At 36.8% G+C, this 26,722-nt stretch overlaps 3 protein-coding genes and 2 long non-coding RNA genes across 5 annotated transcripts; 2 read left to right on the top strand and 3 right to left on the bottom strand.

Annotated features, from left to right (window-relative positions):
• Positions 1-621: 621 nt before the first annotated feature.
• LOC145204075 (uncharacterized) lies at positions 622-7,978 on the top strand. Its single transcript, XM_080076495.1, has one exon. It carries the CDS (start codon positions 714-716, stop codon positions 3,519-3,521), a length of 2,808 nt encoding a protein of 935 aa, XP_079932621.1. The 5' UTR covers positions 622-713; the 3' UTR covers positions 3,522-7,978.
• On the bottom strand, positions 4,981-9,314 carry LOC145204078 (ras-related C3 botulinum toxin substrate 1-like). The gene is made up of 4 exons (XM_080076498.1): positions 9,027-9,314; positions 6,150-6,337; positions 5,561-5,776; positions 4,981-5,494 (listed from the first exon to the last, which is right to left on the bottom strand). Exons 1-4 carry the CDS (start codon positions 9,057-9,059, stop codon positions 5,326-5,328), a joined length of 606 nt encoding a protein of 201 aa, XP_079932624.1. The 5' UTR covers positions 9,060-9,314; the 3' UTR covers positions 4,981-5,325.
• A 643-nt stretch (positions 9,315-9,957) lies between these two features.
• Positions 9,958-18,515, bottom strand: LOC145204617 (ras-related C3 botulinum toxin substrate 1-like). The gene is made up of 6 exons (XM_080077209.1): positions 18,459-18,515; positions 18,212-18,250; positions 11,409-11,596; positions 10,490-10,705; positions 10,310-10,349; positions 9,958-10,092 (listed from the first exon to the last, which is right to left on the bottom strand). Exons 1-6 carry the CDS (start codon positions 18,513-18,515, stop codon positions 9,958-9,960), a joined length of 675 nt encoding a protein of 224 aa, XP_079933335.1.
• Positions 18,516-19,988: 1,473 nt separating this feature from the next.
• On the bottom strand, positions 19,989-21,216 carry LOC145205528 (uncharacterized). Its single transcript, XR_013853681.1, has 2 exons — positions 20,656-21,216; positions 19,989-20,474 (listed from the first exon to the last, which is right to left on the bottom strand). It is a non-coding gene; the product is annotated as an uncharacterized LOC145205528 (long non-coding RNA).
• A 704-nt stretch (positions 21,217-21,920) lies between these two features.
• On the top strand, positions 21,921-22,474 carry LOC145205722 (uncharacterized). Its single transcript, XR_013853705.1, has 3 exons — positions 21,921-22,101; positions 22,202-22,246; positions 22,398-22,474. It is a non-coding gene; the product is annotated as an uncharacterized LOC145205722 (long non-coding RNA).
• The last annotated feature ends 4,248 nt before the right edge of the window (positions 22,475-26,722 follow it).

Here is a 26,722-nt window from a genome sequence, read left to right as displayed (position 1 = left end):
ATGCCCTAAACAGTTTAGACTTTAAATATCAAAACTTTTACCGGTTTGCCTTGATGCCCTAGGCCATGCAGGGGTTCCCAACCTTTTTTGCTGCTCGTACCCCTTTGTCGGGTCAGAGCATTCTCCGTACCCCCCAAAAAATTCGGATGGATTTTGCCTTAATAAGCTTATTATTTAACTACACTAAAAGGTTTGATAGAAAAAGAAGCTGTCTTGATAGAAACTGGTTTAAACTTGTAAAAATATTTTATTAAACCTTTTATGAAAGAATAAAATTAGGCTCTCATGTTTGAGATTTTTTCTATTCTAGACTTTTAGAAAGAGCAGCAGTGTTTCCAAGTTTTACATCACATTTAGTAGTTTAACTTTAACTGTTACACAAAACAAAATGGTAGTGACATGACAGTTCTTTTAATATAAAAACAATAAGGTGTCCGTTTTGCCCCGCCTTCCCCTATTTTCTCTAGTTTTTGTAGCAGATTTACAGCAGGACTACATTGAATGCCTCCTTTATCTATGCATTTTTTTTCGTAACTTTGTGGCTTGTGCTTTGTTGTTTATTGCTGGCAGCATGAAAAAAGCTTGTTATGAGACAATGAGCTTCGTACTAAATAACAACCTGGAATGTAAGAACTTTGTTCCAATGTGGAAAATTGGCGCAAGTATTGCGCGAGTTTCACACCTACGGATTAAATATTCTCGGTGTTAGTGAAATGAGATGGATTGGAAGTGGCAAACTGACTAGCGAGGGAAAGACAGTTGTCTTTTCGGGACACAACAAACAGCATATACATGGTGTTGGGTTCGTGCTGGACCATGAAGCAAATCAGGCATTGGTTGGATGGAAACCAATCAGTGATCGAATAATTACTGCACGTTTTCACTCGCGCCATGGGAAAACATCTATTGTTCAGGTGTATGCCCCTACAGAAGAGGCAGAAGAGTCAGAAAAGGATTTGTTTTATGACCAGCTCCAGGATACATTAAATGGTATCCCTAAACATGATCTACAATTATTAATGGGCGATTTTAACGCACAGATTGATGGAAACAGAGCTGGTTGGAGTGACATCTTAGGACCATTCGGTGTAGCAAGCAAAACTAACAACAACGGGCACAGACTTCTTACCATCTGCAGTACAAACGAGTTATGTATAGGGAACACTTTTTTTAATCACAAACGAATACACAAGCAAACCTGGAAATCCCCAAACGGCAAAACAACAAGTGAAATTGACTACATTTGCATATGCAGAAGATGGCGCAGCGCACTGCAGGATGTACGTAGCTGCAGAGGTGCAGACGTAGCCTCCGATCACTACCTCGTCAAAGGGTCACTGAAACTAAAACTGAAAAAAATTATCAAACACAGTGGAACAAAACCATACGACCTTATAAAACTAAAAGATCAAAAAATAGTAAAAATGTTTCACAAAAATTTGAGCACAAGATTCCAGGCTGTACAAGTAAAAGATAATATTGAAGAGCAATGGAAACAATTTCAAAAAATAGTGACAACAGCTGCAGATCAAACCCTCGGCAGAAGGCGCGGGACGAGAAGGGAAAGCTGGATTCGACCACAAACATGGGCACTGATTGATCAGAGAAGAAAGATTAAACATCAAAGGGAAAGCGCCAAATCTTCTGATGAATACTGGAAGATAGACAAACAGTACGAACAAGCACACAAAGTTGTTAAAAAGAGTTGTAGAGACGACAAAAAGTTTTGGACTGAAACGCTATGTGCGGACGCACAGAAAGCAATGAACAGAAATGACACTAGAGCGCTATTTGGAATAATTAGGCATCTGACAAAGACAGGAAAAAGCTCCGGTGTACCAATTAAGGACAAAACTGGAAAAACTCTTCTAACCGAGGAAGAACAAAACATGCGATGGTACGAACACTTTAAGGAAATTCTGAACCAACCAGAACCTTACGAACTGCCTACTTTTGAAGATGAAGATGGACCAACGATGGAAGTAGATATGGGTGACATCACAACAGAAGAAATTTCCAGTGCACTGAAAAAACTCAAAAACAACAAAGCTGCAGGTCTCGACCAAATTTCTGCTGAGATGCTAAAAAATGGAGGGAATGCACTGATTGCACAGTTGACAAAGCTATGCAACTTATGTTGGAAAATGCAGACTGTACCATCTGATTGGAAAAAAGGAGTAATTGTGAAACTTCCAAAAAAGGGAAATCTAGGCATTTGTGGTAATTGGCGAGGAATCACACTGCTATCTGTTCCAGGGAAAGTGTTCTGCTGCGTGCTTCTGCACAGATTAAAGACATCCTTAGATGAGAAGTTGAGAGAAGAACAGGCAGGCTTTCGATACAACAGGTCGTGCTGTGACCAGATCTTTGTTCTCAGAAACATTGTGGAGCAGTGCCTTGCATTTCAGAAACCCCTGTTTGTCAACTTCATTGACTTCAGGAAGGCATTTGATAGTGTGCATCGCAACACTGTATGGCAGGTGTTACAAAAATACGGTGTTCCACTCAGGTTTATAGATACCTTCAAAAACATCTACGAAGGATCAAGCTGCTGCGTAAAAGTTCAGTCAGGAAACACAGAGTTCTTTAGAATCAACACAGGTGTGCGCCAAGGCTGTGTCTTATCACCCCTACTATTCATTACCACTATCGACTATGTGATGAGAAAGGCAATGAATTATCCAAAGTTCGGCATCTCATGGACAAACCACAAGCGTCTTACGGATCTCGACTTTGCAGATGACATCGCCTTGCTCGCAGAGTCGATGACAGATCTTCAAGAAATGACCAACTCATTGGCCAAAAATGCAGCAACAGCCGGTCTGACGATCAACAGCGACAAGACTAAGTTACTTCGAGTTGGAGGGGAAACTCAGTCCAACGTACATTTAACCATCAATGGAATTGAGCCTATTAACAACATCACAAGCTTTACCTATCTTGGCAGTGTGTTCACAACAGATGCTGATGTGGAGGCCGACATAAATGCCCGCATCGGAAAAGCTGCTTCGGCCTTCAGAAGGCTCAAAACAGTTTGGTCAAGCTCGAAGGTTTCGAAACTGGTAAAGATCAAACTGTACCAGTCAATTGTAATGCCCACCGTTCTATATGCCAGTGAAACCTGGAAAATGACAGTCAAGCTGAAAAAGCACATAAACGCTTTCCATCAGCGTTGTCTTCGAAGGATCCTAAATATCACATACAAGGACCACATTACAAATGATGAGGTGTACCAAATTAGTGGTACCAAGCCTTTATGCACCATCATGTCGACGCGGAGATTTAGACTTGCAGGGCATGTGTTACGCATGTCAGACGAACGGGCTCCAAAAATCGCTATGAGCTGGACACCGCAAGGGAAAAGAAAAAGAGGTAGACCAAAGCTTACCTGGAGGGAGACTTTCCGCAAAGATCTAGAAATGAGAGGGTTAAACATAAAGGAGATAGAGGAAATTGCAAAAGACAGAAAAAAGTGGAACAATCTTGCTGCCCAATGCGCCCAAGAGCGTGGGAAACTATAATAATAAAAAAAACTAAATAACAACAATTTATTTGTAGGTAGTTTTTTTTTCAAAGCAAAGACCGTAATCGCACAATAAGTTTACAATTCCAAAATAAAAGTGTGCTGTGAAATCTGTTTGAAAAGCTGCTTTTTGCCCAACGATCTTCGTACCCCTTGATGTTGAATCTCGTAGCCCCAAGGGGTGCGAGTCCCCCCAGTTGGGAACCCCTGCCCTAGGCACATGTTTTTAATTCAGACCTGGTTTTAAATTACATTAATACAAAGTTGGATATTCATTCTACAAACAAGGATTACTGAAACAGAAACAGATTTTTTCTACCAATGCAAAAGATTGTTCGAAGACGTTTGTTGCATTTCGTATGAAAATTTTATTTTTTGGTTGTCCCTTTTTGGGGTCCATGTCGACGACAACCCTGGTTATAGCAGTCCATCTTTTTGACAGCTACCCCAAAACCGAGCGGATTTAAGAGCGAATTAACTGTTGCGACTTGTTTATTTACACAAAACTTGATGCGTTGCATTGTCACAGAAACTGTAGGCGGCCCAATTTGCTATCAAAGACATGTGCTTACTTTATCTAATGATTGATATAGCCCAGGTTCTGAATTTTATCAATACAAAGTTGAATGGAAACTTGCAAAACAGCGACAGCATCGTTGCTCGATTGCTCGACAGGCAAGTTATTATCATGATCTGTTCGGCGTCGTCGTCTCGCAATATTTCATACTTGAAGGACACAACGGTGTATTTTTAGATGGGTTTGGATGACGCTTGTTTCCGTTGCCACCTCCAACATTTCTCTTTCTCACTCCTCCTTTCTCTCTTTTCTCCTTTTATGTCTCTTTTTCTCTTTCAAAACGAATATGCGTTCGTAGTTACTACTATTTTTAAAGAAATCTGCATTTTTACGAACAAAATCGTATTTAGGCTGAAAAATCATTACCTAAAATGTGAACAAATAAGAAAAGTAGAAAGCGATATGTTTATTTTGAATGTTTTAAGTAAACTTTCTTTAATAGGTGTCTAATATTCCAACAAAGAACCTTATCTCTTTTACAATTCCCGTGATGTCACCTTGAAATTATATAAAGATAAAATAACTTATGCATTAGCAAATTGTTTTTTAATGGTTTGGGCCTAGTGTCAGATGTCTTTGGGCGTAAAATGCCGTTTAATTCCGTTTTTCAGTCATGCGTTTGCAAATGCAGTATACGAAATAAGTTGAGTTACCACGTGCAGTTTAAATTCATAAAATTGGTTTGCGTTTAAACGTAATAGGTCTTAAACAATGCAAGTTTCAAACAAGCAGAGATACAAAGCAAAACAGTTTTTTGACGTGTTTTGTATTTAACAGACCCGCCCTAAGAAATTGCAATATTAAAAAAAATCATAAAACAGCACTTTCCATTCTTTAATCAATCACTTTCAGTTATGACCGAGTAATTGGACAATGGATATGCTGCTATTTAGGTTTATTGTAATCACAAAGTAGTTTATTACATGATAAACATACGGAGTTGCAGAAACCCAAAGTAACTTTATTCCGTAAATAGATTAATTCAAACCATGGCCCACTGGTTGAGAACCGCTGATCTAAATGCATCCGCATTTTTACAAAAAAAACGGTAAAGTACAGCTCCTCTCATTTCTGTTTGCAGTCAATTTTGATGATTAGGATTATTGCAGGATAATGAGGTCAAAAGTCCACTCCGTATGCTGTTTAGAAAAATCATGTCGTGTGCATGAAACTATCTACATCGATTATATTTTCAACTACTAAAAGTGTCAGAGAGTTTTGGAAATTATATTAGTACACATTTTTTCTTCTTGTTTTTGGTTTCAATAAAATATTTCCTGGCCAATTCCGCCAAGTTCTGAAACACGTGATCAACTCCTTGACCAGTCAGCGCTGAGCATTCCACATACTTTGCAGCGCCTATCTCTGCTGACATCTCGTGGCCTTGTTTCTCGCTAAAAATATTTATTTGTTAATAACACGTGCTTCACTTCTTACTTTAACATCAACCACAGACGTACGTGATAAACTGAAGGTTCTTTTCTTTCATTTCCTTTATTTTCTCTTCATTTGTTCTCAGGTCAATCTTGCAACCGACTAAGAGAACTGGAACATCAGGACAATGATGAGATAATTCTTCAATCCAAGCAGATTTGATATTTTCGAATGAAGTTTGCCAAGCAACGTCAAAACACAAACAAAATACATCAGTCTCTGGGTAACACAAAGGTCTCAATCTGTAAAAAGAAGATCCGAATATCAATTGCCAAACCTATAGCAAATAGTTTGTTGACACACTTTAAACGGTTGTATATAAAGTTAAGTGGCATAAAATAAGAAACTCCCAAAAAGAGCAATAATAGTTATTTCGGTGTGTCTAGCTGCAATAGTTTTTTACTTATTCTATATGTCTTAATAAAAGATTAGAATGTACTTACATACTTTGCAAACGCGGACATACTATAGCAATTCTATGCACGACTTTACAAATAATTCATACGTTACAATGTGAAAGCACTGTTTCAATATAAATGTAAAAGTGAACAATGTCCCTTGACCGCTTAGAAACAAGTTTGTTCACTGGGCAGTTAAACAAACACGTCTTCTTACACGTGATAATCTTCACCCCCACCCGTGTCAAATGCAGATAATTGAATAGTTTGTCCGTTTATATTTTCCTTGTAGACATGTTGTTCAAATACAGTGGGCACATAATCTTCAGGAAACTTATCAACAGCGCGACGTATAAGTAAACATGTTTTTCCACTTGCGCCATCTCCAACAATAACTAATTTGTGCTGTAAAGTATAAACCACGTTGTAGAGCTGACGGTAAAAAGTGCGACGTAATTACCAATGTTAATAAAATGTCAAATATTACTTGATTTTTATGTAAACAATGTACCACGTGACCTTTTATGACCACACCCAAAAACTGGGTAGAGCTATTAACACCATACGTTTCTCCTGATCCAAAAGTGCTTAATTTTCGATAGGTGGCGTAAAGAGCTGAATTATTTATTTAGCGGCTATAAATGGGTTGGGCTGGGAAATATTTTTACATTAGTAACTAATTTTTTGGGTTAGTTTTATTGAATTTTAAGTGCTAATACCTTACCCCAACCCTAATAGCCCTAACCGTTAGCATTTTTTGAGATATACCGTTTTAAATGAAAAAAGTGCTCTTTGCGCCACCTGTCGAAAATTAAGCACTTTTGGATCAGGAGAAACGTATGGTGTTAGTAGCTCTACCCAAAAACTGTGCTTCAAGTGAGTATGAATCACTGATCTCTATAAACCCTGGATTGCGCTACTGGCCGTCACGGTTGAAGCAAATTGAAGCGTAATGGCGGCTGAAAAGGAAGCCCCAAAAATGCATTGCGGGCAATGGGAAGAGAGTGGAAAAATGACGATAATTTTTGTTTTAGGCATTTGTATAGCGATTTTTGCAGATATGATTTGTAGATTAATAGGACGCATGTATTACAGTGTGTAATAACCAATAAATATGCGTAGATTGATTGTGATGTGTATTAGTGTAGGTGTACTGGATATACGTTATTAAGTTAGTGTTGAAATAAATCATTACTAAGTGGAAATAAATGTTTTATTGTGCAATATAAGTAGTTTTTGTGCTTTTTTAAGTATTTTAGACATGAATTCAACAAGATGGCTACTTCCTTCACACAAGATGATGTAATTCTTTGTGTGACATTACCTTGTGCTAATCCAAACTGCTGTTTTTGACTGTTATCAAACTTCAGGAAATTCTGACCAACATGTGGAATAACGTTTTAATTAAAATCACAAAAACTAAACTAATATTTTAACACTATTTGACTTTTTTCTCTCGATTGAGTGCATTTGGTTTGGGTCTTTATTATCTTGCCATGGTGATATTATGAAGTTTTGCAATTCCATTTTACATTTATGATAAATTTGTTTCCAAACATTTCAGACATAATAGGGTTTATATTTCTCCAATAAGCAACCTTTATTGTCTCTGGTAAAATTCCACTGGAATGTTTCAGTCTCCTCCCAAACCCTCAAGCTTTATGACACTGCAAGATTACAATTCAGCCTTTTTCGACAACAAATACACTACAGAGGGGTTGGAATCAGATTAAATATTTTTTGTGTGTATACTGTTCTACTTCCACTGTGTATGTTTTGTAATCATTTCTGACACTGCCTGTAACATGATATGCTGCACATTTTAAACTTAAACAACTTTGAGTTTTTTTTTTATTTTGTGAATGCACCATCTGTTACAATGGTGATCATCTGACAAAAAATACAGGATATCTGTATGAACTTGTCTGGTGTATTTGTTGCCTTCAGTCCTATTTAGCACGAATTTAAGTGTTGGTGATAACTGGTGTGCAGGTGTGTTTTTGCAGAAAATTGCTTATTAGGTAGAATAAAAACAATATTTCATGATTCTGACTGAAATAGTACATAAATAGGCAACTCATTTGGGTAGTTAAACTTGTCCACCCTAACTGCTATGATGTCTTAAATGCATTTATATGAACATGTATCTCTTTGAGATATTAGAATTTTGTTAAGAGTTTGTAGTTTGAGAATTCACAACATTAGAAAAAATTTATTCAACACATGTTGGTTGCAAACTGAAAAAGGTAGATTAAATGAGCTAATTGTAAGCTTACTAGATTTATGGTTTGTAACATAGAAGCAAAATAATGTTGAACCTACTACAAAAAAACTTTTAAACAGCCATATTTTAGCTCTAAGACTTTGCTGACAATCAAGAACAGCAGAAAATAGCCATTCTTGTTGGATTTGTGTCTTAAATATTAATAAATGCATGTAAACTACTTATATTGCACAATAAAACATTTATTACCACTTAATAATGATTTATTTCAACTGAATAATGTATTCCCAATACCGCGTGACCGCTGTGGTCAACCTGTATAGGTAAATGAGACCCGATTGAAGTGTTATTTCCAATACAAACCCTCACCCTAACCCCACTAGCACTAACCGTCAACGCTTGTGTTAAAAAATGGTCACAGCGGTCACGCAGTATTTACAGGTTGGCCACAGCGGTCACGCAGTATTTACAGGTTGGCCACGGCATTTAGAAAGTGTGTACAGGCTGGCCACGGGCTGGCCACAGCGGTCAAGTGGTATTTACATACACCCGTAATACATGCGTCCTATTAATCTACAAATCATATCTGCAAAAATCGCTACACAAATGCCTAAAATTAAAAATTATCGTCTATTTTCCACTCTCTCCCCATTGCCCGCAATGCATTTTTGGGGCTTCCTTTTCAGCCGCCATTACGCTTCAATTTGCTTCAAAAATCACCCAACCGTTCAACGGAGTAACGCAATCCAGTGTTTATAGAGATCAGTGGTATGAATGCTAGTATGTATGACCTCAAACATAAATACTATTGGCTTATTAAGACATAATGTAACGGCACTGTGTAAGAAACAACGTTTTGCGCATACTTACCAGTTGTGACGAAGACTTGTTTTGATCTGCCATTTCAAGTACTGAGGCTGCAACTTTTTGTACACTTCTGTCCTGCTGTTTAAGTTGTAGAAGCTACACTTGATTTTCTAATTCCACATTGCAGTCCAATATGTATCAAAGTCACATTTAACTTTTAAACTGTCCACACAAACTTTTGGCTGCTGGTCAAACAGAGTTGATCCAAAGACCATTTCAAAAAGAAAAGTTAGACAACTGTACGCGGCCGTTACTCACAAAGCAAACCGATGAAGCGCCGGCGTTGTTTACAAGGTGACGTGTGACGTCATACGCCGTAGGTAAGAAAAAAGGGAAATAAGTGTACGGTTGACTGCTCAAGTTATTTTTAGGCTCCTCGACGTTTACCGTATTTGCTCGATTGTAAGCCGCGGCTTATATTGTTTTTTAGCTGTCGTTTGTGCGGCTTATAATCGAGGGAGGCTTACAATCGAGGGCGGCTTATATTTTAATTTTATACCGATATAATTTCTACACTTCAACTTTTTAACGTATTTTGGGTTCAATACATGTATGCGTGTACAGATTATACGTCGATATACGCTCTGTCGGGTACAGTTATCAACGTAACTAACAGATATGGGCAAATAGTCATACCATATAACTACAGAAAGGTGTATTAGGAAACAATCGTATCTAAAATTCCAGCGTGCGGCTTACAATCGAGGGCGGCTTACATTATTTTTTTAACACCTCAACATGCGGCTTACAATCGAGGGCGGCTTATAAACGAGGGCGGCTTACAATCGAGCAAATACGGTATTTTGCAAACTTTTTTTTTGAAGAGCAAAAATAACAAAACGTTTACGACATCATCAAAGAAAAATAAATATGTTCATCACTAAAAACATTAAACTCCACAATCTAAATGCAACGAATTTTCAACAACTTCACTTCAAAGTACAGAATCTCCTTGTTTTTTGCTTCCATTTATTTTTTTCATGGCGAGTTCCGCCAAGGTCTGAAACACGTGATCAACTCCTTGGCCAGTCAGCGCTGAGCATTCCATGTACTTTGCAGCCCGGTAGAGCTACTAACACTGAGCTTCACCTTTGGCTCAACCTGGGAACTTCTGGTAGGTGGCGCAAAAGAGCATAGGCGTTTATGGTGCTGTTACAGCAATTTGGGTTTATGGTAAGAATAATTGCTGAGTCAGCACCGTAAACGCCTATGCTCTTTTGGGCCACCTACCAGAAGTTCCCAGGTCGAGCCAAAGGTGAAGCTCAGTGTTAGTAGCTCTACCTTACAGCCCCTATCTCTGCTGCCATCTCGTGGCCTTGTTCCATACTGAAAATTCACATAGAAATCAAATGATTTATTTTTAAACGTATGTACCAAAATAGTTTATTTGTTTTTAACATAAGTATTTGCAAACAGGTTCCATTGTTGAGTTAAGTTGATTATTTAAATACGAAACACAAACTTACGTGATAAACTGAAGGTTTTTTTCATTTATTTCCTTTATTTTCTCTTCATTTGTTCTCAGGTCAATCTTGCAACCGACTAAGAGAACTGGAACGCCCGGGCAATGATGATACACTTCTTTTACCCATTCAGACTTAACATTTTCAAACGAGGCTTTCGAAGTAACGTCAAAACAAATGCAAAATACGTCGGTTTGTGGGTAAGCTAAAGGTCTTAACCTGTCAGAAAAACTTAGTAGAGAAACTGGACGAACGCCTGTCGTATGTGGATATATGTACATTAACATAAGGAATTTTCATGCATAAAGAATTTTATGAAATATAATTGTCTGCAAATTTACAAATACCTACAGTTCATTGCACGATCAACACCAAAACTGTCAGAGTGTTAGTGTGCGATGAGAATATATGTTTCTGTTTTTGCCTTTTTGGACTTTTAAACTATGCGTCAGGGGTTTCATTAACTGTATAGCAGGCGTCTTAACAGTCACGTCTAAATATTACTTTAAATGTTGTCATATACGCACGAAAAACCATTATAGGTTTGAAACACTGATATACGACCATTATTTAAACCAGTGGTACTAAACCTTTCGTGGGCCGTGCCCCCCGAAAAGTAACTTTTGCGCGTCGTTCAAGTAACCCTGTAGGACCTGTGACCCCCTTAAAAATGTAAATGTAAATCTTATGTTGGAATTCGGTACTAATTTCGGCTTCAAACAGATCGAATAGACTAGAGTAAACAAGAATCCATAATCGTGGAAAAATCTTAATATAGACAAATAGTACGTGAAATAGTCGATAAAATTTGGGAATAAAGTTAAAAAGAAAATGCTTTTATTGGATGTTTTTGGTGAATTTACATCGTGACTTATTTAGAAAGTCGTCAAATGCGGTGCTATAGCAACTGTTTTTTGTTTACCTGTGATATTCTTTACCACCACAGGTGTCCCAAAGATGTAATTTAATATCTTTTCCATTCACTTTCTTCACGCGGTAACATTGGCTGCAAGCGCTGGGGAGAAAATCTGTGGGAAATTTATCACACATCTCACGCATCAAAAGACACGTTTTTCCTGTTCCTTCATCCCCTACAATTACGAGTTTCCCCTTTGAAGATTTAGGGAAGCAGTTAATTAACAAATACAGTGAAAATTGCTCGGTTTAAGCTTTTGACGTTTCACAAAACCAGTTATATTTGCTTGCATTACATGTCGTTTTTTAATTTTTTTGATTGATAATTTGATCCAACTGTTATAAAAACGACTGATAATTTGATCCAACTGTTACAAAAACGACTGATAATTTGATCCAACTGTTATAAAAACGACATAAAGTTTTAAGTACAATTCCTGGGTACTGAGTTTTTATATAACACGTACTTATATTTGATAGCTTGTTACGTAAACATATTCGAATCAGGCTTATACTTACAGAAGGTAAATTGTGGTGAGAACCTTCCATCAAAACCAAACAATTACCAAAAACTTGAATTTCAATATTTTAATAAACCTAACATTACACATTTGCACATGGTAAGTGTAATATAAATATAATCGTTGGGAATGGAAAATATTCTCCAAGCAACAGTACCAGTGAATGATTGTACGTAGAACTGAAGATGCCAGTTAGCCGAAATATATATTTTCCTTGAACAATCATTGACTGATTATGTTACTTGGAAAATGCTTTTCTTTCTCAGCTGTTTTAAGAGTAATCGTCAATGACCATGCTGTCTGTTGGAGGGTCTGATACTGTTTAGTATAATAACTCCCAGTATTATAATCCTTGTAATGTTTGCCTTGCTGGACAGGCAACTCTTTAAATCACTATCATACTGGTAACGAGTTTGAAACTGTTTGTATCCGTTACTCATGATGGGGTACACGCCGCTCTACGTCAGAGGTGTTTACCACTTACCAGTGACGTCATCGACTTGTCGAGTGTTTTCAGTCTTTGGATCCGAATTGTCATAAAGTTACCAAAAAATAAATATATTATATTTTAGGAATGCGGCATTTGTTATAACATTGAAAATGTTAAGTTCATCAATTTCGCGTTTACGTTGTTAAGTTGTTCGGTGGGTCATTGGTGTTTTTTGAGCGTTGACGTATGACAAAGTTTTTCGTTTTCTTGTTTGGAAAACCCTTTAAATCTTTGAGCCTGTTTCGCTACAGCTTACACTAATCGTGTACGACATTGTGGATGTTGCCGCTGTTGTCGCTGTGGGTTATCACAACATGATTGGGAAGTGTAATTTAAATAGGAAAGGGTGGGGTGTGTTTCAACGTGACAAACCCCTTAGTGTGGCTCAGTCTTGCAGGTCGTCTGTTCAGAGTCTACAGTGCTAAGTGACCCTAATGTTTTCTCAGATTTTACTTGTTAAAACCCTGCTTAGCCATAAGGCTTACCACATTTCTATCCACAAAAAGGAAGACACATTGTTGAAAAAAAGAAAAAAATGCTTGAGTCTTATCAGGTTTAAGTTTTAATTCGAACAAATTATTATCACACACACAAAAGCATTAGCAGAAGTACAGAAGAACACTTATTACACCAGTGGTTCCCAAACTGGGGTCCGCGGTCCTTTAGGGCAGTGCTCTTCAACCGGGTATACTGTATACACAAGTGTATACCGCATCAAAATTAGGGTATACAACTGAAGAAAGGTATACGAAGGGAATACAGCTGAGATCAGTGTTACTAAAGGTCACTATTGCGTTTTTATGAAATGCAGGTATTCTCCACATGATAGCGAAAAAAATATAGGTAACCTGGCGGAACTTTTTCCCGATTTTGTGCTGTTCGAAGTAACTATTGGCAAAAAGTTGCCCGTATTCTTATGGTGTAAATCGGCCTTGGGTATCGAACGTTGGTAACGAAAACTAAGATAAAATATTTCGACACCGAGTACGAGTATCGATACCACTAAAATCGTTTAATACCACCGATACCGAGTACTCGTCCCATCACCATCAGTTTGGGACTGTTGCGTCAGTAATGTGACTTGAAGCAATAAGCACATACCTGGAGAGATTTTGCTTTTAATATTCCTGGAGTAAAGGATTGCGAAAAATGTCATTAATATCTATAGGTACGGATAAAGATTTTTCGATCTTTTTGAGATCACCTCAAATAAATAAAAATTAATTGATATAGGGAGGTATTTTAATAAGGGGGGCTTTTAAGAACAAGTCAAGACCACATTATATCAAAATTGCTGAAAGAATGCAGCAACAAGCTAGCCATTAAATTAACTTCTTACGTTTATACACTTTGGTGTGCTGAATCTCCTGGGCCTAACACAGGCGTACACAACCTTTTTGCATTGACGGCCGCGTCGTAAACTCTTTCTAATGGTGCCTGCGTGATAGCCAATTTAATTTCAAGCTTGTTTCGCAGATTGAGATGAACACTCTTGTCATCCAAAATGTAACATCAAAGTTTTTTTTACGTCACGGCCGCTAGTACATGCACTTAAAATAAAATTATTTTGCTAAAATAGCTTCTAGCAACAGGGAGTCAGCACGAATACACTGTCGAAAATTCATAACCGACATCCAAAACCGATAAAATTCCACCCAAACAATATTCATTGTGCGCTGGCCCTAAACTTAATCGCTACTCCATGAAATTTACAAATGTTGTTCTCTACATTCATACCTTTAAAATGAGCCATCACACGAGCTTATAGCAATAGGGAGTCAGCACGAATACACTATCGAAAATTCATAACCGACATCCCAAAACCGATAAAATTCCACCCAAACAATATTCAATGTGCGCTGGCCCTAAACTTAATCGCTACTTCATGAAATCTACAAATGTTGTTCTCTACATTCATACCTTTAAAATGAGCCGTCACTCGAGCTTCTAGCAACAAGTTAACTGTACCAAATTTGCGATTGATAATTCATAAATAATGTCCGAAATCAACCCAAAAAGTATGCGATGTGCGCTGGCCCTAAACTTAATCGCTACTCCATGAAATTTACAAATGTTGTTCTCTACATTCATACCTTTAAAATGAGCCATCACTCGAGCTTCTAGCAACAGGGAGTCAGCACGAATACACTATCGAAAATTCATAACCGACATCCCAAAACCGATAAAATTCCACCCAAACAATATTCATTGTGCGCTGGCCCTAAACTTAATCGCTACTCCATGAAATTTACAAATGTTGTTCTCTACATTCATACCTTTAAAATGAAAAATGTATCAATCATTCATTTCCTAATGCATCGTTTAAGTTCCATTAACAACGGCAAGACCGAACGTTCATGTCGCAATCCAAAAAAAACGAGCCGTTTGCAAAAGAACATGACATCCTGCGTTTTGACAAAACATTTGCATGTTGAAATTTGATCAGGTTTCAAAGAAAAGGGACCACCTTGAGTCTCTGTTGAAAAACACCATGTTGGATTGCGCATCAACGATTTAAATCTAAATTTGATTTTCTGAAGCCAGTTCGACGCAATTGAATAAAGTTCTTGGAAATTTTCCTTTTCGTGGAGGAGTTACAGTCAATTTACTGATGCTGTTAGAAGGGTAAACGTACCTGAAATTAGACCCCGAACCCGAAAGTTCAAGGCCGAAACCCGGTCCGAACCCGAATCGTTTTTGAAAAACCCGTTTAGGCCCGAAAATTTGATTGACAGGCCTATACAATAAAGCCTTCGCAAAGACTAAGACAACAAACATAATATCGGTTTCGAACAAGGCGTTTTATGGCTGTTTGACGTTCTGAAACTGGCTACTTAGCTAGGTACATTTATTTGAAAAAATATCGACACAGAGTGTAGAGTCAGGCCTGAGCCAAGCCCCACCCGAACACGAATGTTTCAAAGGCACAAGCATTTTTGCGAAGAAGGCGGATTAGGATAAAATTCCACCAGCTTCTTCTCTCCGCAGCTTTCAAATAAAATTCGAAAAAGTGCCTACATCCTATTCCACCACCAACGTTATGGTGCCACTAAAATAGTTTACTATTGTGCAAAGTGGTGAAAAACGCATTGACTGCAAGCATCTAACTGTTTAAGGTAGCAAATTGGACACAAACATACGCGGAATATATTCTAGGCATTGGGCCTTCTATTTACAAGTGCGAATTACAAACCCATAAAAAATTCCTTAATTTGTTAAGTCAGGTACAACACCAAACATTTCTTAGGTACAACACCAATAAACCGCACAATTTACTAAAAATACTTTAAATTGTATTATCTCAGATAATCATATTGCCTTCCAAATCCTACCGAAAAGCAATTAAACTCAACTGTAAATTGATTAGAGATGTCAAAAAACAATCATTAACTTTACCTTAGATTTATTTTGGGTCATTTTCGCTTTCCCGAAGATCACTTGGTTTCTGCAAGTCTATTGCATCTTGAAAGTTGGACAATTTGGCGTTTTGTCACAGGATTTGTAATAAATTGTTTTACATTTTTTGTAACAGTGTTTTCTGGTTTCTTTAACTAGTCTACATTTTACCGAGTTTCTTACCGTTTTCCATTCTCAGAAAGTCCCCACTGCTGCAAAGTATAAGCAAATACATGTTTGATAGATAAAGAATGATTTTAACGTGACTTTTTTGTGTCAAACCGATTAAAATACTCAAAATACATTATTTTGATACCATTTTGCCAGAAATCGCAATTAACACTTAAAAAGTTGCTTAATCATAATTTGACAAGTAAGAATTAAAATGCAAAATATTGAATATAACTTAATACTTACAAAACAAGTGTAAACAAACAAAGAAACAAGGTTTGTTTTAAATGTACTAAGTTAAGTTACTTTACCACAAATCAAAATTTCAAATTTTCAACAAAGAACATTTTCTCTTTCACAAACACTGTGACGCCACCTTAAAATAATAAAAGTAATAGGCTAAACACAATAGTAAACAGTTACAGTAATTTGTTGTTTAAGTTCATTGTGCAAATAAAAGTAGTTGTGTTGGAACGTTAAGGTCTTAAAGGTATAATGCAAATTAGAATTTCATGAAATGTTTGGTATGTAACAGAACCTCCATATTAACTTCGTCATATTTTATGACAAGCCAAAATTGGTTTCAACTGGCTATATCTCTCCGTAGCTAATTAAGATCCAAGGCGGAAAAACGCCCTCATCCTTAGGAAGTTTTCTCATTCGTGGGAGAATGAAAATAAAGCAGATCTGTCGCACTATTTTATACTTGGAGAAAAATATGGTGTAGACGGGCTTGGATAAATCTAGTTTTCTTAGCACCACCAACGTCTCCTTCATTTCTCTTTCTCTCTCTAAATGAGTGCATATGAGTGCGTAATTGCTTCATGGTTTCAAAGGCACAGGCATTTTTGCGAACCAATGCGGAATTAGGGTGAAAAACTACCACTTAAAAAGTAAAAAAAAGTGGGCATACTAAGTGAGACGTAAGTTTGTTATGAATGTTTTGAGGAAATACTATATTAAGTATCTAAAATATCCAACAAAAACACTATTTCTCTCTGCAGTTGTGGCAAAAAAATAACGGAAAAACGCCTGCATCCTATTTCACCACCACGTGTTTGTGTACCAAGTTTTAAATACAACAGAAATGTGGCCGAGTGTGAAGTCAATTGGTGGAAACCCCGTACTTCTGAGGCCTGTACATATTAATACAACGCTGGTGACGTAGGGGACCTTGGAAAGCTACAAAACTAACGTAGAATTGGGATTATTTGTAAAGGCACAAGTTCGGTGTTCGACCAAACAGAACATTTGCATATCTATCCGATCCCTAGTATTCAGTGGAGCTATAATAACGCAACGTAAGAGCTTACAGTCGTCAGGTTTGCCCTGGCCTCTGGCAGCAAAGGTTACTCAACGGGCTTCTCGAAAACGATTCAGGTTCGGGCCGGGTTTTGGGCTTGTGTTTTTGGGCTCGGGCCGGGTTCAGGGTCTTAGTTCGGGCCCGTTTACCACTCTCACTGTAACTGTTCTTTCACGAAAAGTAAACTTTCTTTAAGCAACTTTATAAATTGCGTCGAACTTCTACAAACGAAACTTCGCCTCAGTTGTGATGGTTGTAGTAAAACCTTAGATTAAAATCATTGATGCGGAATCCAACATGGTGTGTTTTCAACACAGACTCACGCTGGTTTCCTTTTCTTTGAAACCTGATCAAATTTCAATATGCAAATGTTTTGTCAAAACGCAGAATGTCATGTTCCTTTGTACACGACTCGGTTCTCTTGGATTGCGACATGAACGTTCGGTCTTGCAGTTGTTAAACAAACTTAAACGATGCGTTAGGAAACGAATGATGTATGCTTTTTTCTAGTAACTTTAGTAACATGGTGCAAGAGGAAGAGATGTATAATACCGCCCGGCTTAGCTGTGTCAGAACAGAAGTTTTGCGTATAGGGTTGGAATTGGTTGCATTGAGACCGCAAAACCTAGACTAACAGTTTGTCGAGCGCAATGTTTAAGCCTTGTACTAGGTACAATGGGATAATCAGTAATTTTGCCCATGTCGTCATGTCATATATGTTATAATTAGCACACAAAGATTCATAAGCGTAAGTGCAATCGCTCTTAACTAAGCATAAACTAAAAGACCTAATCTTTGTTAACACAAAATTACAATTCAATTTGTAACGCCAGTTTACACTTGAAATAGACATTCTAGTCTAAATTAATAGGCTAAAATCGAAACGTTACAGATTGCAGTGAAACTTTAGAGAGAAGTCATGAACAAACTTGTATTTGTGTTGCTGCTTTGTGCTGTGCTGCTTGTGACTGAAGTCAATTCAGGATGGAGCCGACGACGACGGCGACAATCCAATGGTGATAATAACTTGCCTGTCGAGCAATTAAGCAACGATGATGTCGCCGTTTTGTAAGTTTCCATTCAACTTTGTATTGATATGATTTAGAACCAGTAGCCTACTATATCAAAAATAATGATAAATACTAAAAAAATGTAGACAAGATTTTTTTTTCATACGAAATGAAACAAAAGTATCTTTGCATTGATTTGAACAATTCTGTTCCAGTAACCCATGTTCGTAGGATGGATATCCAACTTTGTATTAATGTAATTAGAACCACGTCTGAATTAACCGCTAGGCAAAGCATGTGCCTCGGGCATCGAGACAAAGCGGTACAATTTTTGATATTTAAAGTCTAAACTGTAAACTGTTAAGGGCATCCAACAATTCCTGTCTGCAAGTTGTTGTTATCTTTGTTGTTGTTGTTGTTAACAATTTTAATAATACAAGTGACCATTTAAAAATTGATTGCATCTTTAGTACTTCTGGCACACAGTTTGTAAGTAAATACGGTTTCGGTCTTAGGTATAAAATAAAACTGGTTCAATGGGGTTGTTCAGCCGAATCAAAAATTCCGCTAGGTGGCAGCACCTTCCGGCCATACAATGCGTTGGTTTATGCTGCAGACAATAGCAAAAAACATATATCGGCAAGCTTCGCAGGTGTTTGGGGTGAATTTTTGTGGTCTAAATGTATGTTACGAATAAATGGACTATTATTCTTGTTATCTAAGATAAGTTTGTATAAACTGCAGGTTCAATATGCGTATTTCAGCTAAAATTCAGTGAGTTCTTCCCGCAAACCACTGCAGGGTAGATGAAGCATCATCCCATCATGTAATTATTTTCTGTTGCATGTGCGTGATTTTAAACAATTCCTTTATGGAAACTTGTACTATAACAGTATTATTGGAATGTCATTATAGTTGTATGTACAGGTTGTGAATGTAGGAGCACAGTACAACTTTTTTCTGACAAGAAGTTGCTTTTACAAAAAAGTGACATAAAATTGCAATTAACAGAGAAACTGTATTAGATACATTTCGGAGGCCAAACTTAAGGTCTTTAATCATCTAATATGAAGACTTGAAGTTACTGAAACATTCGCAACATCAAGCAAGCAAGATTTGACAAAGAAACTATATATCCTTCTATATTTCCACTTGGGAAAGCAAAAGAAGGAAATTTGAAATGTACTGGCTGGGTGTTATACCAACCAAATATAGATGTCATATTGGCAGTAAATAGTACAACGAAGTAACATCAGTTGCAAATGATTCCAATGCTTGCATCCAAATGCATTGTTGCTTGTACAAACAGCTAGCAAATTAAAGATGTAACTTTCGACAGTATTTTTTTCAAAAATGGCAACAATACAGAATGACACTGAATGTGGGCTTCAAGTACTTTACCTGTTTTTAATTGAAAATTTAACTATGAATATAATGTTTAAGTTTAAGTTCAAAGATATATCAACTGATCTTTACCGTCACACGGTTTGACAAAATAAATATTACCAAGATATGTGTATCTTATTTGGCACATCTAAAGAAAGAATTAAGATTTTTTTCTGTTTAGATCAGATTTATATTATTGACAGCTAAATTAACTGAATAAATAACCATCTTCCAAAGTAGTAAATCACCAGAGGCTGCTATCCTATGTGAACCAAAAGATTCTAAAATGGTAAAAAAATGATTTCACAAGATCTTTTGATTCATTGTATTTGTAAACACACACCACACAATATGTCAACGAATTGCGTGATATATATTAACTTGGAATGAACAAACACTTTGTTGTTGATAAAAATTTAAATGCTTGCAATGTAGCTCAGGTTGCAAAGAATTTTGCAATTATTGGCAATGCACCAAACAAAACAATATACAAATACTGTTTTAAATATTGATGTAAAGTCACCAAATATGTAGGCAATAAAAAGCATGCAATGCTTTTATAGTTGTTACAATTAGACTTTTTGGCAGTAGAATAGCAAGAAAATTATTGTATCAAATTCTTTGAAATGCTGCATTCCAATTTTGACACTTTCTCCCATGGGTTGCTCAGAAAGTCCCACTATAGCATCACAAGTTGAAGCCAAACAGGACATGTGCAATCAGCTCCTCTTTTTGGGTTTTGCCTATTTCTCTTTCAAATTAACAATTTTCCTTGTTTAATACAACCTATATATCTCTACAACAACAGAAAGGTGTGGAATTATGATCTGCACAAATGTATCAGTATACTGACTTATAAGTAAATAAATCAACACCTCGAGCATTTAATTCTTCACAACGACATACCATATATTGTCAACATTTGTTGACTTTGGGTCATAGATGTATATTTACATGTTGTTTGGAACGATACTCACTGTATTATCATAACATAGCTTAACTCAACTCCTGCAATAATACACTCAAGAATCAGATACTAGCAAGTGCCCTCAAGAACCAGATCTAGCAAGTGATTGTCCGCTAATCGCTAGTCACGAAAAAGGCATGAATTAACACAAAAGAACATGGTACAAATCATGTAAATTATCAACACATCTGTATTTACAATATAAATATATTTTAAAAGCAAAACTAACAACCATTTTTGTCACAAACATGACCCAGACATTTTTTCAAATTACCTTCTGGACAGGTGTAACTGGCATGACATGCGCGAAATTATCAAGTAATTACTCTTTTTCTTTAGTATTTTTTCCGTTTATTTTTGCAAGTTCTTAAAATGGTTGAAATATGTTTCACAATAATAACTTAAGTTGTGGGAAACATGTGGTATTAAACCTAAAAAAACGTCAAGAAAATGTGACTGTTTCCATTGTTAAGCACGACGCGCGAAGCCTCTATAGGAGGAACGTGGCGGCACCTAGTGGATGAACAACCCCATTCGGGACTTCTTTACACTTGGGCCCATTCGTCACCAAATTACGAGTGTAATTTGGGTTATAAAGCGACAAAAATCTAACCCAAATACCCTGTGTCTCAAGTCTAATCTTAAACTGTTTAGGCCCTAAACTTTAGGGCATCCAACAATTCCTGCCTGCAAGCTGTTTTTATATTTGCATTTTATTAATACGTTAAAACAATTGACCATTTAGGCATTGGTTGCATCTTTAGTATTTCTGGTACACAGTTTGTAAGTAAATACGGTTTCGGGCTTGGGTATAAAATAAAACTGGTTCAATTCGGGCTGAGTTCACACTTGGCCCCTTTTGTCACCAAATTACGAGTGTAATTCGGTATATATTTTTTGGTTATTTTGGGATTTTTAGACAAACCTTGGGATTTTTGGCGAGGGAATCTTGGGATATCTTAAAATTCTCAGTGGCAGCCCTGTTTATAACGTCACTATACAGAACATAATTTAATGCATGTGATTGGGATTTGTCCCCGGGAACGTCGTGGAATCGAACCCCGTCAATAATAATAAAAAAAAACACAAAAGCCACGTTTAAATCAGTTTTATTTCTGCAAGCTGTTTTTATATTTGCATTTTATTAATACGTTAAAACAATTGACCATTTAGGCATTGATTGCATCTTTAGTATTTCTGGTACACAGTTTGTAAGTAAATACGGTTTCGGGCTTGGGTATAAATAAAACTGGTTCAATTCGGGCTGAGTTCACACTTGGCCCCTTTTGTCACCAAATTACGAGTGTAATTCGGTATATAAAGCAAAAAAAGTTAAACCCAAACACCCTGTAACTCGTCTTGAATATTTGAACCAGTTTAAAACAAAACAGAAACAATAACTTATGTCTACTTATACTTTGCAGAAATGACTTACTGAGAATGCAAGACGAACTTGGTAAGTTTAGGCTAATTAGAAAATAAAACAATGTTACACAACATGTTTAACAACGTAATACAAAACCTATGACAATAAAGTGAAAGTTTAAATTTTTTAGAAGCAATGGACTCGTTGGATACTAACGATTCAAAATAAAGATCGGGTAAATATATAATTAGTTATTATTCCCACCTCTAACAAATTTACAGTTTAGTATCTTACTTTTGATATTTTTCGTTTCCCATCAACAATTTTTTTCATTTACGTAAAACACAAAACCGAATCATGTTGTTATTTTTTTTATTGTTTTACAGACAACAAGCGACCATAAGAAGAAATCGGATAATCTTTTCTATTTTTGCGGCGCTGAAAATAAAAATCATGTACTTGGTTTCGTTGCTTTATGTTTTGGTGAAAGAATATGTCCGAAAGACAGATGTTTGTTTCAAATTACTTTTGCAATTGAATTGTGTATAAACACACGTTTTTTTCGCCACCTTCCCAATAAGCCTGTAGTGAGGGGACATTAATGTACGTCAACGCACAAAAATGCCAATGACCCAATTAATGACCAACAGTTTGCGACGCAAGTATATAAAAAGTATAGGACACGTACATATAGTTGCAAGACGATGAAACAATCGCTGCAAGCACCATAGGAAAATACAGCATCCCATAAGTCTTAACCATAAATTAAATTTAGGCCACAAATCAGAAATAAGCACTCACCGACAATAACAAGAAACAAGTTCACTTGAATGAGCCAGCATCACAAAATTATTCAGTTTCAGCCTTACTAAAAATTCAGTAGAAACAATCTAAGTTAAAGCAGTACTAATGTCACCTTACTCTTGAACAAAAAGCAAAAAGCTAGTCTGGAATGAAAATAACTTTTCCGTCCTTTATACCGAACTCGGCCCAAATCCAAATGTACGACACCTAAACCAAACCCGAACCCTAAATTGGTGGAATTAAATCCCGAATTTTGCCCAAAAGTTTGATCTACCAAGATAAAATTACAACATGTGTTGATTTGCACAAAATGGATTGTGTTAGATAAATGTGCTATGAGCAGTCGTCTCAGGTAATGTTTTGCAATGGCCTTTATCAACTAATATTACATAGCATTTTAAGTAGTTGTGGATTTCATTGGTCTTGTACTGACCTAACAAATTAAAAAAGTAAGGTCGTATACTTATGGTGCACTCATTTTTGGGGGCTCTTAATTTTTGTGCTTGTACAAAGGCCTACTACCCCAAACACACTGCAATATATGTCCGTGTAGCCTATGTTTGCGCCCAATTTGTTACATAGTTTAATGTTTAGTCACTCGCATTTTCCAACTGATACAGTGACACAATAGCGTTGGTGGCGAAACAGGATACAAGCGTTTTTCCGTCTAGGATCTGCATAAGCTACGAAAAGAAGAAGCTAGTGGAATTTCACCATGCACTTTGGTGGTGCTAAGAAAACAGGCTTCATCCAAACCCGTCTAAAAATACACTATAGTCTTTTCCTCCAAGTATGAAATATTGGGATATAACTTGTTGACTTTAATTCTCCCACGAAAAGTAACAACTTCCTGAGCAGCTCTATAAATAGCATGTATTGAGACTTACCAAAAACAAACTTCGTCTAAGACTTAAAACTTAGAGTCTAAGTTGATGGTAGTAGTATCACATTGCACAGGAGTCATGAACAAGATTGTAATTGTCCTTGTTGATCGTGCTGTTGATACTGACTTGCCTGACAAGCAGTTCCTTAATGATGCTTTCATTGTGTTGCAAGTTTTCTATTCAACTTTTTATTTCTACAGTGGCTGGCTTTAACTCGTTGGTCGCGACCCCAATGGGGGTAGTATGCCTTCTTACTGGGAGTCGCAAAGGCCATTAATAAACATCAAAAAGGAAGTTTGTTAGCAATAACAGGACAAAAACTGCTAAAAGCAATAAAACAGTCAAACCACGACCATTGTAAATGCTTTATAACCAGGGCTGCCACTCCTTGGGATTTTTCCCAAGATCTTGGGAATTCAGTGCTGACCTTGGGATCTTGGAAAAAACTTTTTAAACCTTGGGATTTTTTAAAATTATTTAAGACACAATTAATACTCTTGTTGCGAACAAAAATTATCCTTTAGTAAAAATCACCTTTTTTAACGATTTGCGCAAAGGTGTTTCAACAATTTGTGTTCGAAGCCGTGTAAGTTGATTGAAATTCCCTGTCAAAACTAGTGAGTCAGGCCAGTACTACAGGCTTTTCGACGTATCACGTGTCAGTAAAAAAAATATTTTATATTTTGTATTTTTATGGTATTTCTTAGCGTCTTTTCAAAGGTACTTGATGGCTGGGACCTGGTGTAACCATAAAGATTATGGCTTTTACACCACTGAGCTTGTTTTATCTCTACGGTGGTGCGAGTTTGCAGCGCGCGATCTTGTTATCGATGTTTTACATGTGTGTGTTTTGCATTTTGTCGCTTTAAAAGACATTCGTCTTGCAAGTTATGTCATTATCCTGATGAAGGCGTCTTGTATAGGACGTCGAAACGTCGATTGTTTACAATAAAAACTGCTGGATGAGCAATACTTGGTCTAACATTATGCCTGGCAGCAATAGCTTATTTCATAAAGATTATGTTGCCTGCCCCAGCTAGGATTTGAACTGTGTATTTGGTATTTTTTGGTTATTTTGGGATTTTTAGACAAACCTTGGGATTTTTGGCGAGGGAATCTTGGGATATCTTAAAATTCTCAGTGGCAGCCCTGTTTATAACGTCACTATACAGAACATAATTTAATGCATGTGATTGGGATTTGTCCCCTGGAACGTCGTGGAATCGAACCCCGTCAATAATAATAAAAAAACACAAAAGTCACGTTTAAATCAGTTTTATTCTGAGCTTTATCTTTGACTGATATTTACTTATACTTTGCAGAGAGGAACTACTGAGCATGGAAAACCAACTAGGTGAGGTGTAGACTAATTAGAAAAACTATCCAACTACACAAATAGTTACACACAAAATGTGAAGTAACAAAACACAAAACCTGAAGCAAAACGTCAAATGTTAAACTTTGTAGATGCAAGGAACTTGCAGAAACCGAGTGATCTTTGGGAAAGCGAAAAATGTAGCAAAATTAAAAGTTTATAGTCATCATTTATGATTAACAACTAAATACTTTTTTCTCTCGTTTTGTTTCTTAAACCTTAAAATTCTCCAAATTCCTAAAAAATAATCTTACAGCAGTCTCTATAGCACTAAAACAGTGGTGGCCAAACTACGGCCCGCGGGCCGCATCCGGCCCCCAGTCCTGTTTCATCCGGCCCGCCAAACACCTTGCCTGGTTTTTTTTCCAAGCACCATATTTACCACTGTGAACAGGCAGTGCAACAGCGCTGGCTGCTATTAGCAGTAGCTTGTGGCAAGCGTTGTTCTTTTTAGAATAAATGCCCTTGCAGCGTTATTTTTAGAACAGTCTGCCAACCATGACGCAAGTTACGACAAATTTTACGTAAATCTTATTTAATCCGGCCCTCCAGTGGCAAGACAGTTGCAAATTTGGCCCTCTGGTAAAAAAGTTTGGCCACCCCTGCCATAAGGCAAGGTGTTCAAAAATCCAGGAAAAACGTCTGCATCCGCAGGAAATTTTTGCTTATGGTGGGAGAATTGAAATAAAGCAAACCTGCCGCACTATTTCATACTTGGAGGAAACAATGGTGTATTTTTAGATGGGTTTTTAGCCTGTTTCCGATGCCACCTCCAACTTCTCTTTTTCTCACTCGTTCTTTCTCTATTTTCTCCTTTTAGTCTCTTTTTCTCTTTCAGGACGAATATACGTTCGTTGTTACTATTATTTTTTAAAGGAATGTGCATTTTTACGAACATAATTGTATTTAGGCTGAAAAATTATTACGTAAAAATGTATGTATGACCTTAAACATATAAAAACTATTGGCTTATTGAGACATAATGCAACTGTATTGTGTACGAAACAACGTCGTAGGCATACTTACCAGTTGTAACGAAGACTTGTGTTGATCTGCCATTTAAAGTATTGAGGCTGTAACTCTTTGAACACTTCTGTCCTGCTGTTTAAGTTGTAGAAACTACACTTGATTTTCTAATTCCACATTGCAGTCGAATTTGTGATCAATTCACCTTTAACTTTCAAACTGTCCACACAACATTTAGGCTGCAGAGTTCAAACAGAGTTGATCCGAAGATCACAAGAAAGTTACACAACTGTACGCGGCCATTACTCACAAAGAAAATCTCTGATGCGCCGGCGTTGTTTACGAGGTGACGTCATACGCTACAGGAAAGGAAAAAGGGCCGGGGTACGTTTGACTGCGTAAGCTTTATTTAGGCTCGTTAATGGTTTTCTTTTGAAAACTTTTTTTGTAAAGGGCAAAAATAACAAAACGTTTACGACATCAGCAAGAAAAATAAATATGTTCATCAGTGAAAGACATCTAACTCCACAATCTAAATGCAAATCTAAATGCAAAATTTTCAAAAACATCACGTCAAAGTACAGAAACTCCTTGTTTTTTTGTTTCCATTTATTTTTTCGATTGCAAGTTCCGCGAAGTTCTGAAACGCATGATCAACTCTTCAATGTAAACATGCAAATTT

The sequence above is a fragment of the Phallusia mammillata genome, chromosome 8 (assembly GCF_965637545.1).
Source record: "Phallusia mammillata chromosome 8, kaPhaMamm4.hap1.1, whole genome shotgun sequence".
NCBI lineage: Eukaryota > Metazoa > Chordata > Ascidiacea > Phlebobranchia > Ascidiidae > Phallusia > Phallusia mammillata.
Note: the sequence above shows the minus strand (reverse complement) of the source record. Positions and strands in the feature narration are given on the sequence as shown.

Coding starts and splice junctions, on each gene's coding strand:
- LOC145204075 (XM_080076495.1), top strand. CDS start 714: ATGAGATGGATTGGAAGTGGCAAACTGACTAGCGAGGGAAAGACAGTT.
- LOC145204078 (XM_080076498.1), bottom strand. CDS start 9,059: ATGGCAGATCAAAACAAGTCTTCGTCACAACTG. Junction 6,338..9,026: donor ACAAGTCTTCGTCACAACTG/GTAAGTATGCGC, acceptor TATACTTTACAG/CACAAATTAGTTATTGTTGG. Junction 5,495..5,560: donor AAGAACCTTCAGTTTATCAC/GTACGTCTGTGG, acceptor AAATATTTTTAG/CGAGAAACAAGGCCACGAGA.
- LOC145204617 (XM_080077209.1), bottom strand. CDS start 18,515: ATGGGTTACTGGAACAGAATTGTTCAAATCAATGCAAAGATACTTTTG. Junction 18,251..18,458: donor AGATACTTTTGTTTCATTTC/GTATGAAAAAAA, acceptor AATTGACTTCAG/TCACAAGCAGCACAGCACAA. Junction 11,597..18,211: donor AAGCAGCAACACAAATACAA/GTTTGTTCATGA, acceptor AAATCTTCAAAG/GGGAAACTCGTAATTGTAGG.